Consider the following 14,430-nt stretch of genomic DNA (forward strand, 5'->3'; position numbering starts at 1 on the left):
TCCTTGTGGTGTTGATTAATTGGAAGTAAACTTAACATACTGTTAAGTAACTTTTTGCGTGTGGTGGTGACTTGTGTTTGAGTCTGTTAGAGTCCCTTTTTGATTTTCCCCTATTGCAAGAATCTATCTACATTATTTCTTTCTGCTTCATTACATCTGACCCTACATGTTTTATTATTATGATTCTGTTGTTATATACTGTATTGTCTTTGTGGAACATGCCACATCAACATTATGCTGTAGAAATAAACAAGTCTCAATATAAAATAAAAAAAAATCTCAATCATATTCTTTGTTTCACTGTAATTTGAGCTGTAGACCTGGTGTATATTAGATTTGTCTCAGAGGACTACTTCGACCACTAGAGAACATAAGATTTGTACCAGCATAAATAATTACTACACTTTTCTTTCCCCTAATAGAGGGTAGATGAAATGTCCTCTTTGACGACATTTACACCAGAAAATGGTGAACCAGCCCATCAACACCTAGCATTCATTGTAATGCAAAGCAGTGTGGTCTGTGCAGATTGATGGCTGTTGAAACAACAGTCCTGTTGTACACTCATTAGCATGTGGACCCCCATTAGACAATATATGCCAAGGGCACCCATAAGAGATGATTTGTACGGCCCTAGCGATTTTTAATCATTTTCATTTCAAGGACCCCCGGTTTGACCTGAATTAGGCTATGTGATCCCCATTTCTATCTCTGGACCCCAATGTATATTGGTACCCTCTAGTACTAAAAGTGTATGTACTAAAGTGAAACCAATTGAACTGAAACTGAAAGTACATTGCAACTTTATTTGTGCATTTATTGTTTACAGTGTACACTAATATACAGTAGGCTGTGTACAAAGTCTAGATGTGAAGGCTGGTGTTAGTGTACTATTTATGAATACTGTGTTCATAATATATTTCAGGGGGTTTGTTTGTGTCTTGGAAAACAAACTACCAGGTAGACTTTATTCTTTCATTGCATTTAGTTAGTTGTGACTTGTGTTTTTGTCTTGGTTTTTAAAACATATTCAAATTGGGATGAGTTGTTGAATTTATATCTGTGGTTTATAGGAATCCAGTTTGTTCATGATAATTTCAGGCTTCTATTGTCCAATCTATCTCAGTGGTTGTGCAAGAGGAAGGTGAGAGAGACCCATTCAGACAGTGTTGTTGGGTTTTTTAAATGTAATGCAAATGTAACTTGCAGACATGCAGAATAGTAGGAACTTTCAACTTCAAATGGTGTACTGTGTTGTATAGCTGTCCATATAATAACTGGGGTGGTTGCAGTTACAGCAACTCCTACTATTATATTTTTCTTTTGACTTGTATTTTAATATACACATATCTTTTAATCTACACATTCAGAGCCAAACTTTTTTTTGCCCAATGAAATACCCTTTTGAACACAAACTTACAATAAGGTGCACATGGGCATTTTTCCATGTAAATAACAGCAGGCCATGCAGAATACGTAGCAATGTAGTGGTTAATATTTTACTTTTACAAAATCAGAGACAGGTTGTGCAGTAGTCAATTACAGTTCTGTGTTCTAAGTTGAGATGTAGCCTATTTGAGAAGTATCAAGCATTCTTTGGGTCTGTGTTTTAATCCCTGGTGGTATGTTCGCTGAAGTTGCCATAAACACAGTAGGCATACATGGGTAGTTCACCTCAAACTATCTCAGAGTACAACTCAACCTTTTACCTTTTTGTTCTACTGTACCTGCTATATATAACTATCCATTATGCATGTCCTGCTGTCATTTACATGTACATGACAACTCAGTTTTGGTGAAGAAACAAGTGTATTGTGAATAGGCTCAACTTAATCTTGCAACACTGTTAACATTACACGGCGTTGCCTCCCAAAGGGTGTTTAACGTGATTGACTGAAATGACCATATCAGAGCTTTGTTACTATTTTGAGGTGATTTGATGCGATGCATTGCAAAAGTGCGGTCTAGCCAACACCAACTCGGTACTCCAGAATCGTTGTACTCTATCGGGATCATGAGCTCTACACGGTGTGGTGATTCATGTCAGTGGCGCCGCCGGGACGTATAAAGTATTATTATTATTATTATTTGGGGCGTATGGTCAGAATGGTCATTGCAGCGAGAGGCAAGCATGCAGCGGCAGCCAATACACAATGACGATTGCGCGACAAAATGGGCATACTGCTAGAGAGACCACCAGTCGGGAAAAGTAAATACGTAAATAGACCAGTCAGGGCAGGGTACAGTACAACACTAGTATTTGTTCGCCCCCCCCCCCCCCCAAAAAAAATTTGTCATGATTTGTCACCATCCTTTGTCCGAGGTTTTAAATAAATACTTTCTGAAATGTCTATTTGAATCGTCTCATTGGGAATCGCTCATCGTCATGAAAGGGGGCGGGACTGTGACGCTATAGCGTCACAGTCTATAGAGTATATATCCTTCCTTACTAGCTTGTTCAGTATGTTAATGTCCCTTCTCGCCTTGTGTTGATGTGTTGACCCCCAGCAGACCACTGCAATTACGACACTGGCTACTACAGACAAGATTGATTGCACTGCCATGTAGAGTTTGTAGTCTGTGGTTGATGTTGTCATATTACGTCATATATTATGTGACTGATTTCATCATTCGACTTATCATAGTTTATGTCAGATAGACAGTTCTGATGAATAGTTACCGATTCAGCAGCTGCTCTCTCTGTCTCTCTCCCTCTATTTCTCTCTCTTCCTCACCTGTGATAGAGAGATGGGAGAGTTGAGGTCATTTAATTGAAACTTAGACCATCTATCAAAGTCCTTTAGACTTAAATAGATAATCCTTATCTAGTACAGTCTCAGCACCCGTGAAGCTTGTGTTGAGCGATTGTACCTGTACACAGAAAAGATAAACCAAACCACAGAAAATCCACTTAATGTTCAAAGTTCAGCCTGTGTGGGTGTAATTGAGTAACCTGGCACTGCCAGATCCAAGAAGCTTGCTACACACAATTGTGGGGAACATGGTTACTCAATACCGCCCCCATCTGGCAGAGTCAGGTTAGTAATTGAGGTCATAGAACCTAAAAGAAAAACGTAAAATTAAAATAAATGAAAATTAATGCCATGAAAACTTTAATAAAAACGTTTTTCAAAGACACCAAAGTCTTTGTTTTAAATTGCTTTAATGCATTCTAACAGCATACAGTATTATGTGTACAGTAATCTACAACTGATTTCTCTGCTCCGTTTTCCCTCTCTCCAAACCTTCCCTGCGTCCCTCTACGCCACACTTAATTATCTTCTTGCTTCTTCCCCTTCTGTCTATGTACATCCCAGACTATTCTCCCTGTTGGCTGAACTTGGAATGAACTTCCCAAGGGGACCGTACCTATGTTCCCTCAGCCCTATGTTCCCTCAGCCTACAACAACCTACCTCCTCCCTCACCCTAACCCTAACCTCCCCCGGGGCAGTTACCTAAACCTAACCGCAACCCTCTCCCGACCCGCAGCGCACCCCCGGGGCAGACACCTAAACCTAACCGCAACCCTCTCCCGACCCGCAGCGCACCTCGGGGCTGAGGGAACATAGGGCTGAGGGAACATAGGTATGACCCCTTCCCGGGTTTTGCAATCAGAACAGCAGACTCACTCCCAATCTTCCGCCGTAGTCTGAAAAATCACCTTTTCAGACTCCATTTTATAGGCTCGTAGCACTTGACCTTACAGGCTTTATGCAAAGGCTAAACTTAGATAGTATTTTTTGTAGACATGGCACTCTATAGTGTACACTATACACTATAGTTTCATTGTACAGATATTCTACCGTTAGATGGATGTTAGGTTCTCAGCTTTCTTCTGATCCTTGATGACTATTTCTATGCATTTGATGTATTACCATGTGTTGTTCTGGCTTACTGTAATTCGCTCTGGATTAAGAGTGTCTGATAAATGCAAAATTGTAATGGTCATTTCCTTTGCCTCCACTTTGCGCCTGCACCGACCCATCCCTCCTGGCATGCAGAGGCAGAGGACGGTGTACAGGCTGACTCTGGTGAAGGCTTGGAACGTGGAAGAGATGCTGTCCTACTCTGAGCTAATCGCCATCGGCCAGCCGGACTTTATAGAAGTCAAGGTAGGTCTGATCAGCATGCAAAGTTGCACAGACACACACAGCAAAATCAGTGGTGTAAAGTAACTAAGTAAATTTACTTAAGTACTGTACTTAAGTACAATTTTTAGGTATCCATACTTCACTTGAATATTTTCCATCCACTTTTACTTCTACTCCTCTACATCTCTGGAGGCAAATTCCAGACTTTTACTTGTAACGTAACGGTATTTATATATTGCAGTATTTATAATTGTACTTAAGTAAAACACGTGAGTACTTTTCCCACCACTGGGTAAGTGTTCATGAAACTCATGAAACTTCCAACAATGCACACAATGTTTTGGGAGCTTTCTGAGTGGTGCTAGCCACTCTTATGCGCAGCAATGTGTGTCTGTATATACAGTATACATGTATCTGTATGTGTGTGACCACCAAGTGTCACTGTTGCGCAGCCTAACACACACACGTACAGCACAGCACCACTCGGTTCAGACGTAATGAAAGAATTACCACATACTGCACTGCACTATATTCTTTTCTACGCTTGCTTATTACCATTTGTTCATTCGCCGCTCTCACATATTCAGTGTGAATCTTCATACTTTCTATTGGTGCAAAGCTGCAATGTCTGTCTAAAAACTCCTCGCCAATGTTATTTGCCAAGAGCAAATGAGCCAGGAGTACTGCTGGCACTGGTTTTAAGCAATGAATGAATTTAGGACAGCTCACCTCAATGAAATCTCCATCCACAGATAAATCTGTCTTCAGCACATACCCTGAACACAGTGCTTTACCAAGTAACATTTATATAATGATCCTGAATTAGCCTGAACGTAGCTTTAATGGAAATGTAATGGGGAGAAATGGTTTTGACTGAATGGGCTTGACAGCGCCACGGTGCTAGCTAGTAGCTAGGTAAATATTTCAAAACATCTGTGTCAACATCTTCCTGGGCGTGTTCTTCACAGTCCATCAATTATATATCCATCATCATTATCCATCAAGTGAGACGGATGTTACACCTGATGCTCTTACAAATAATACTTTTTCTCTACCCGGACAGAAGGCTGGGATTGAGCAAAGATTGTGTTTTCGCCCCTTGTGTGTGTTCTGCACAGCTACTTGGTAACCACTGGACCAATAAGGAGGATGTTTAAAATATATAAAGGAAGTATAAAAGAAATAAAAATGCAATAAACATGGCACCAAAAGAGCACCGAAGTCTGACGTCAATATCGGTAGAGTCCACAGGTTCATGTACTTTTTTTATTTGTATTATAATCCCCATAGGGGGATTTTAGATCACCTCATATAAAAACTGGCCGTTTTGCACTCATATGGATATGAAGAATTAACTGACTGAGAGAAAACGCTAATGTTACTGCTGCTGAATTAGTTAGACTTTCGCTAGAAACAGACTGTATCAAATATGACTGACTGTCTTAAACGATACAGAGACACCTCCCAGACAATATTGCGGAGACAGTTTGTTTATTTTTGGACCACAATTCTTATATCAGACGATTTTAAGATGACCCCATGTTATTCTCCATAGAGAAACACTCATTCTGTGATCCAACATCATCAACATTTGGTTTGTTTTGGTTCCAGATCCACAGGGAAGCCATGTTGTTATTACAACCATGGCTATTATTTGTTACCAGCCTTGTTGTCCAGTGCAGTTTGTACTGGACAACAAACTGCACCGTTTTCCTCAAAAAACTACCCCAAAAACAGAATTAATTGTCTCCACTTCAGAGAACTAGGAATGCGGGAGACCAACCTTTTGAAGTCATCATTGAAATGTGGTTGTATTCTATTTTTATTCAGCTCCTGGGGCGCTAACTAATTGGTTTGAACAGCTTCCTCCATCTGCCCGGCCTGTCCCTAATGCGCATCCACGTGAACCCCACCCAACCCAGCCCCCCTTCTTATCGGTCCCTCTCCCCATGTCCACTGGTCCTCCACATGCTCGTCTCTCTGTCCTGACTCCTCTAGCTCAGTGGTTACCAATACCAAAGTGGGGTCCGGGGAACCCTAGGGGTTCCAGGGGGTCCCCAGCTAATTGATAATTAGGAACCAAATGGACCCTTATGGGTCTGTAACTCAGAGAGAGTCTCAAGAATTAAAGATCTAATAAGGGTCCATTTGGTTACCAACTCTCCATCATTTAGCCGAGGACCACCTGGAACCCCCTCAAGGACCACTGGTGGTCCCCGGACCACTGGTTGAAAACCACTGAACCAAATGAAACCGCACAAAGGTCAACAGCTTTGAGAGTGGTAGAACGAAACACTGGGCAAAAGGTCAAAGGTCAACAGCTTTGAGAGTGGTAGAACGAAACACTGGGCAAAAGGTTGGCTACAATCTGGTTGCCATGCAGACCTTGATGTGGAGAACGGAAGGCTGTGTTGAGAGTTGCAGCACACCCTTTATTTATTTATTTATAGTCTGAGAGAGGCTTACTGATAATGTCAGTGAGTACCTGTTTACAAGGGTGTGTGTGTGTGTGTGTGTGTGTGTGTGTGTGTGTGTGTGTGTGTGTGTGTGTGTGTGTGTGTGTGTTGCCTGGCAATGTACTGTATGTATGGCCACATACAGGTCCAAATTCCTACACCATACCATACTTAGTTTCCTCTCTAAGCCTTCCCCTTAGACCACCATTGACTCAAATAGAAGGTCCCTGGCAGGAGGCTATATCGATCCCTTTGCTACATAGCAATTAACTCTATATCACAACGAATGCTGTGGTAGCAAGGGAGGGTAAGGGAGCATTAGATTGGACAGGTAATCTGACTGAGATACAGTACCCATCTAAGGGAGGGTAAGGGAGCATTAGATTGGACAGGTAATCTGACTGAGATACCCATCTAAGGTGGTCATGGACTCATGCGCATATACTGTACATGAAGAGGCTAATGGTGGTGCTATGGTTTTATTTGAGTGATGCACCGAATATTCGGCCGCAGAAAATATTCTGCAAAAAAATGCATTTTTGGCCTATTCGGTTTCGGCCCGAATAGGCAGAAAATATATCACCGAATAGTGTACGCAATTAATGCATTTAAAAGAGCTGAATAAATGTTTTATGGACCCATAATAGTGATTATTATTTAAGTTTTGCCATAACCATTTATTTTTGCCATAAATCAGGTAGCTTTAAGGTACGGCCATGACAGCAATGGTAGGAAAAAAGATATATAATATTAATCATATTCTGATATTCGGTATTCGGTTTTCGGCCAACTGTTTCCTATATTCGGTTTCGGCCAAGAATTTCCCTTTCGGTGAATCCCTATTTTATTTTATATGTATATTATCATATTATGCCAATATATGGCAAGTAGCTATATGCAGAATATAGCCTATGCTGCGTGTGGATATATGTGAATAAATAGGAAATGTATGTCTATAGCTTATGCAATTTATATTTCCATGTGAGGGGGGGGGGGGGGGGGGGGGTGCGTCAGCTAGGTCAGGAAGTAACAGGGGGTGCACGGCCAAAAAGGTTTGGGAACCGCTGCTGTACGGTATCTGCGCACACGCACAGACACACAGACATGCACATACTGTACAGAGTATATGCACACACAGCCACAGGCGCGCACATGGAGTTGTGGCAGCTACAATATGCTGTATATGTATTGTAGAGCTGACATGTTTATATAAATAAATGAGCTCAATTGGCATTCCCTCCCATTATACTTGCATGCCTTTCCTGGTAGACAAATACTGTATATGCTGATCCTTGACTTGTTCACTGTAAATCCTACAGAACCAGGGGGGAATTCAGATAAAAGGGCAGTGCGTGTATCTATGTATGCTCAACACACACCTGTCAGTGAACTGCACACAGGCTCATTTGTAGCTGCAGTGCAACATTGTCCATTATGAAACCCAATTTAAATCCTATAAAGATGTCCGACAGCATTATTGTTTCAGGGTTCCCACCGTGGGAACTTCCCACCGTCATTAAATTCATTCAATTATTTTGAAAAAATAAGAATAAAGTTTCCCAAACAGTTTTGGAATTAACTTAATGTTCTGGAAAATGTTTGGATATAATTTTAATCGTTTTTGGCTATTGAGTTTGTTCATAAATAATCATGTCCCACAACATCTCAAGCAGTGGTGTCATGCTCGTAGAACGCAGTACCGTCGCCGCGGTACCAAACAAATTGTGACATGCATGCACAGGTACGGAACCGAACGGTGCACGCGCATGCACGCTAGAACCCGTCCCCCTAGATTTAAGAGAAGACAAGGCTTTCCAAGACGCACCAAGTACAGTGGGTCTAGGTTTACAATGCACAACAATGCAAGCTTCGCAGCTCGGACTAATGTGTGTCCTGGCTCTGGAAACTCATTAATGTAACCCTCTCGTTGACATGGGGTGACCTCCAGTCCTCCACTTGAGTCAATCTCTCTCCCCTTTGATTGGGATCTGTGTTGTCCTTCACTATGCTGCTATAGCCCTTCAGGCTGCTTAACTTCAGGCAATTATTGACTTGGACATAATTTATGCCTGGCTGCTAACAGTATGATAGAGGAGTGTAAAGGCCTGGCTGCTAACAGTATGATTGAGGAGTGTAAAAGACAATTCTCAAAGTAGTCCTCATCAATGGTTCATGGCAAAGATCACAGCATAATGTGTCTCTTTGTGAAATCTGTTGTTCGCATGGTCGTTGGCGTCATCAAGCGTGCGTCCGTAGTGACGTCATGGTCGTTAGTGTCATCAAGCGTGCGTCCGTAGTGACGTCATGGTCGTTGGCGTCATCAAGCGTGCGTCCGTAGTGACGTCATGGTCGTTAGTGTCATCAAGCGTGCGTCCGTAGTGACGTCATGGTCGTTAGCGTCATCAAGCGTGCGTCCGTAGTGACGTCATGGTCGTTGGCGTCATCAAGCGTGCGTCCGTAGTGACGTCATGGTCGTTAGTGTCATCAAGCGTGCGTCCGTAGTGACGTCATGGTCGTTGGCGTCATCAAGCGTGTGTCCGTAGTGACGTCATGGTCGTTGGCGTCATCAAGCGTGCGTCCGTAGTGACGTCATGGTCGTTAGTGTCATCAAGCGTGCGTCCGTAGTGACGTCATGGTCGTTAGTGTCATCAAGCGTGCGTCCGTAGTGACGTCATGGTCGTTGGCGTCATCAAGCGTGCGTCCGTAGTGACGTCATGGTCGTTGGCGTCATCAAGCGTGCGTCCGTAGTGACGTCATGGTCGTTAGCGTCATCAAGCGTGCGTCCGTAGTGACGTCATGGTCGTTGGCGTCATCAAGCGTGCGTCCGTAGTGACGTCATGGTCGTTGGCGTCATCAAGCGTGTGTCCGTAGTGACGTCATGGTCGTTGGCGTCATCAAGCGTGTGTCCGTAGTGACGTCATGGTCGTTGGCGTCATCAAGCGTGCGTCCGTAGTGACGTCATGGTCGTTAGTGTCATCAAGCGTGTGTCCGTAGTGACGTCATGGTCGTTGGCGTCATCAAGCGTGCGTCCGTAGTGACGTCATGGTCGTTAGCGTCATCAAGCGTGCGTCCGTAGTGACGTCATGGTCGTTAGCGTCATCAAGCGTGCGTCCGTAGTGACGTCATGGTCGTTGGCGTCATGAAGCGTGCGTCCGTAGTGACGTCATGGTCGTTAGCGTCATCAAGCGTGCGTCCGTAGTGACGTCATGGTCGTTGGCGTCATGAAGCGTGTGTCCGTAGTGACGTCATGGTCGTTAGCGTCATGAAGCGTGCGTCCGTAGTGACGTCATGGTCGTTGGCGTCATCAAGCGTGCGTCCGTAGTGACGTCATGGTCGTTGGTGTCATGAAGCGTGCGTCCGTACTGACGTCATGATCGTTGGCGTCATGAAGCGTGCGTCCGTAGTGACGTCATGATCGTTAGCGTCATCAAGCGTGCGTCCGTAGTGACGTCATGGTCGTTGGTGTCATGAAGCGTGCGTCCGTAGTGACGTCATGATCGTTGGCGTCATGAAGCGTGCGTCCGTAGTGACGTCATGGTCGTTGGCGTCATCAAGCGTGCGTCCGTAGTGACGTCATGGTCGTTGGCGTCATCAAGCGTGCGTCCGTAGTGACATGTGTCTTTGCAGCTACAGTTATTGCTTTGCATCTGGAAGCTGAACCCAACTAGCTTTTGCAGCAGCTACAAACTTTGGATGCATATTTTTTATCTTCATGTCTCTTGGCTTCCATTGACAATGAATGGTAGACTGTATCTTTGCATCTACGTACAGTATTTCAATGGTCATGGTCACCGCCAATGTAAAGTATAGTGTGGTTACTTAAAATGTATGTTCTGATTTGATCAATTTGGGCTATGGAGACATGTTCCATTATATTGATTGATAAACGCCTTCACATTCTGCTATTTATAGTTTTTGGCAAGCACAAAAGCAGGGAAAACTAATAGAATACGCACATCACGTATAATTGAGGTGGACAGGTGGTGGGTTGGAAAGTGAGAAAAATAAGAATAAACCCGCACTTTCATCTGCTCCAATGTCATTTATTGACAATGTTTCGAGCAAGTTTCGACCAAGTTTGACGAGATGAAGAGCCTTGGCTTGAAACGCTGTCAATAAATTGCACTGAAGCAGATGAGTGTGTGGGTTTATTCTTCTTTTTCTGAGGACAAAAGCAGGGAACTCTCATTGATTCTACAGTTAACGACAACAACCAATTTGTATCAGAACAAAGCAAACCGTGTGGGGATATGCTGATGGCAGCAGCACACAAAAACAGTTGCACCATGTTTATAGTCTTGAGAAAATCCGTCGTCTCGCTATCAGAGTGTGGTGGAAAATATTGGCAAGCCAAGCTTTTAATTACATTCTCCACAAGAAACACAATGTACCACCACTGCACAATGTACCAATCCTGACAGAGCTTTCATCTTCTGCCTCCCCTAAGTCCTCCATAAAGAAACCCCCATGCACAAAGAGAAATTGTCTTCCCACTCTCCTTAAAAATTCAAGTGTTTTCGTCTTCTCCCTCCGAGCGTGTTTGTAGTACTATTTAATCCGTCTCCCTGCCAATGTCTACTGTTTATGTTTGCGTGTGCCGCGGTCTGCAAACGGAGGCTTCACCATCAACACGAGTTATTAGTCCTGTGATCAACCAGCCGGTATATATGTGGTGCAACAACAATTACTACCCATGCTGCAGTTTATTGTCACGTGTCCCTTCATTTGTTTGTTTTGCAGCGATGCCGTTATCTGATTTATATTTATCGCCAATCCTGCATCTGGTGCGCATGGTCACCCAGGTGGGGAAATAGATTCTAGAGAGCGAGAGAGGCATGAAGAAAGATTAGTCATGGGGCACAGTTGCGCCGCAATAAAAATGCATCATGCCATTATTTTTTCAGGCACACAAACCAGCTGTCGTATACTGTATATACAGTACACATCAGTGAGGAGAGCCTTGATGATAGGTATTGACTGCTTCGTGAAGAAGCAATGGATATCTCTGTCGTCGTCGTTGTCGTCGTCCCCCCTCACATGTGTGTACACAGATACATTTTCAGTGGTGGAAAAAGTACTCAGTTTAGTTACTTAAGTAAAAGTATCAATACGGCAATGTAGAACTACTTTGTTACGTTAATTAAATTAAAATAATTCAAAATGTACTTTAGTAAAAGTATAAAAGCATTGGCATAGGACTGAGGCAGATTCTAAAAACGCCTTCGAAAGCCTGACCTGCCCCCTTTCTGAAACCAGCTCCTCGACACTCACCCTACACACTTGCCCTCGATATGCGCGTTCACGCGAGGCTGCGCCAAATTAAGTGTGATAAATAAACTCCTCCTAAACAATCTTCATCTGATGCAGAATAGACAACGCTCCAACTGATGTTCACAAGGGCTCTTTATTTACCCCACCGTGAAAAACCACACAAACAAAACAACTTTTAACACAATGATTTATAAACACCATGGATGTTTATGTCATTTTTGACAGTCATGCTGTATTTCCTTTTTCCATATTAATGAAATCCACATGTCACACAAACATACACGATGCAATGCAATATAACTGTACAAACAAAATAACAGGTAACACAATTGCATGATGGTAACCATGGCAACGAATGGTGTCTGTTTCCTGTTTCTTCACAAGGAGGGCGAGTGTTTTTTAAACCCAGCACCCTAATCAAGGCAACTTGATTCAGCTGGAGGGGCACTTCCTGACGAGGGAACCTCCCGAGAGCACTTCAAGTCAAGGGATTGGTTTCAGAAAGGGCCCTAGGTTTTCGGAGAAAAGAAAATCGAATATTTATTCAAAAATGACAAAATTTTTATGTTGCTATATACTGTACATAGCAAGAATAACCCCAACAGTACTCATTATGCAGAATGTCACAGCACAGTACTTAAAACTTAACTTTGTTACTTTCCACCACTGTACATTTTATACATCCTCTCCTATCTCTCTCTCTCTCTCACTCTTCCTGATGATTTATACTGGGGGCTCTGGGTAGTTGCTCTTTATTCAGCGAGCCTCCAGGCAAGGCTGATAACACCGAGACTCCCCATCAATTCTTCTGCCCCACCTCCCCTCCTCCTCCCTGTGCTGGCCGTTCAATTATTCTGCCCCACCTCCCTCCCCTCCTCCCTGTGCTGGCCGCATGCAGCCACATCCTCCGTCCAGCTCACTGGTATCTACCAGCGATCATATCTGCTGCACTGCTCCTCAGTCCTGTGACCCAACAGGCGTTAAAGTTGTAAATCGGTATGCCACTCGGTACATAAAGACACGTTCAGAGACGGGTCCCCTGGCCTGGTCGCAGTGAACGTATTTCCTGTTGGCGGAGACGACCTATCTGCGGTGTAAACAGGCAAGGTCTTCTACTACATTGAATGGTAGAGTGACTGATGTTAGTCTGTAAACACTAACTTTACAATAATGCCCAGAACATCGGGATGAACCTGTGTAGTTTATAGCTGCTCCAACAGTGGTGGCAACATTCAACTTTGGAGAGAAACGGAATGTCAAATTCTGAGACCAGAGCCATAGAGTAATGGTTGAGACGAGGCAGTGAAAGGTCCTGAAAGATACATAACGAGAGTCTCACCCAATACCCACTCTTTCTGTTGTATGAACACAAGGCTGCTGTACTTTATATAGCAGCCTTAATAAGAGCCTTGGGACCAAGAGGCTTACTGTAGCACAACATCAAAGAGTTGTGTTCAAAGTGCTTTACACAACTAAACATTAAGCAATCGATGGACGTACACTACAGTATACGGTTACACATATACACAACAACTACTAACGACTAGACGAAATGACCCGACAGGTATTCTATGTACATCATCATGCTGCTATGGCACATTGCCTCTGGCTTGGTAGTTGGTTTCATACAGGCAGGAGTGTACAGTACGTTGGCCCAGAACAGACGGGAATGGAGATCCTTTGTTGATGCCCTAGGCTACATGCCAGACGGCATAAAGGGCAGTAAGTAAGTTGCAGGAATGTGCTACCTTCAGGCAAATGTCACTGACTTTGACATGACTGCTGGCTGCATGGCAGCTTGCTTTCAGCACTCTCCCGCAAGCCAGGTTGGACCCACACATCCTCCACACACCCGCCCTGTAGCCCGTGACCACCTGAGTTGAATATGCACAGTCTTGTGTGTCCACTCCACCAAAGCGTTGAAAACACACAGCGCTCCTGTCCAAACAAAGAAAGGAAAGTCCACACACGATAATTATGTTTACTCTCTTTATTTTAACCAAACAACGTTTCGCCCGTCCGTGATGAAAACACCACACGTGAACGGGCAGCGCAGAATTCAAAACGATACCGTATGCTACGCTGAGGAAAAACGACCTTGGTGGAAAGGGAACGTTTCAACTGACGACTCCGTGACGAGGCTGCTAAACGAAGCCATTTTAATTAAGACACCGTAAAATCTGTACAACAACACCAATGCGCTCAGCCCTTCTGTGTCCATTGTGAGAATGGATGAGTGTCTGTGGGAGTGTTTGAGTGTGTGTGTTAACCCATTAAGACCTGAGACCAGATTAAAAAAATGTCTTCTAAATCCTGACAGTTTTCGGAAAAACCTATTTTTTTGTCAGTGGTGCTCAAACTTTTTCATGTCAAGGACACCCCGAAATTATATGCATTTGCCCACCGACCCACCTCTGAAAATGTTTCGTGCCAGGTCCCCACCCAAAATGGGTTAAGAGCCAATGCCCACGTTAATCCTCCCGGTGTCATCGTGGGCTCTTTGCTACGATCCCCACAGCCCATTAGCTTTCCTGTGTCACGCTCAGGGAGCTGTTGTTCATCTCTCATTAGCTCTCTCTCGTTGGTTGATGTCACAGGCAAGGCCAGATGG

At 43.7% G+C, this 14,430-nt stretch overlaps 1 protein-coding gene across 1 annotated transcript in view; it reads left to right on the top strand.

Annotated features, from left to right (window-relative positions):
- tyw1 (tRNA-yW synthesizing protein 1 homolog) overlaps positions 1–14,430 on the top strand; it is a 94,204-nt gene that overhangs the window by 67,688 nt on the left and 12,086 nt on the right. The window contains exon 14 of the mRNA XM_083773075.1: positions 4,003–4,113. Coding sequence (XP_083629201.1) covers positions 4,003–4,113 — 111 coding nt within the window. The remainder of the gene's footprint in view (positions 1–4,002; positions 4,114–14,430) is intronic.

The sequence above is a fragment of the Protomyctophum parallelum genome (genome assembly GCF_964188405.1).
Source record: "Protomyctophum parallelum genome assembly, chromosome: 9".
In the NCBI taxonomy this organism is placed as follows: Eukaryota; Metazoa; Chordata; class Actinopteri; order Myctophiformes; family Myctophidae; genus Protomyctophum; species Protomyctophum parallelum.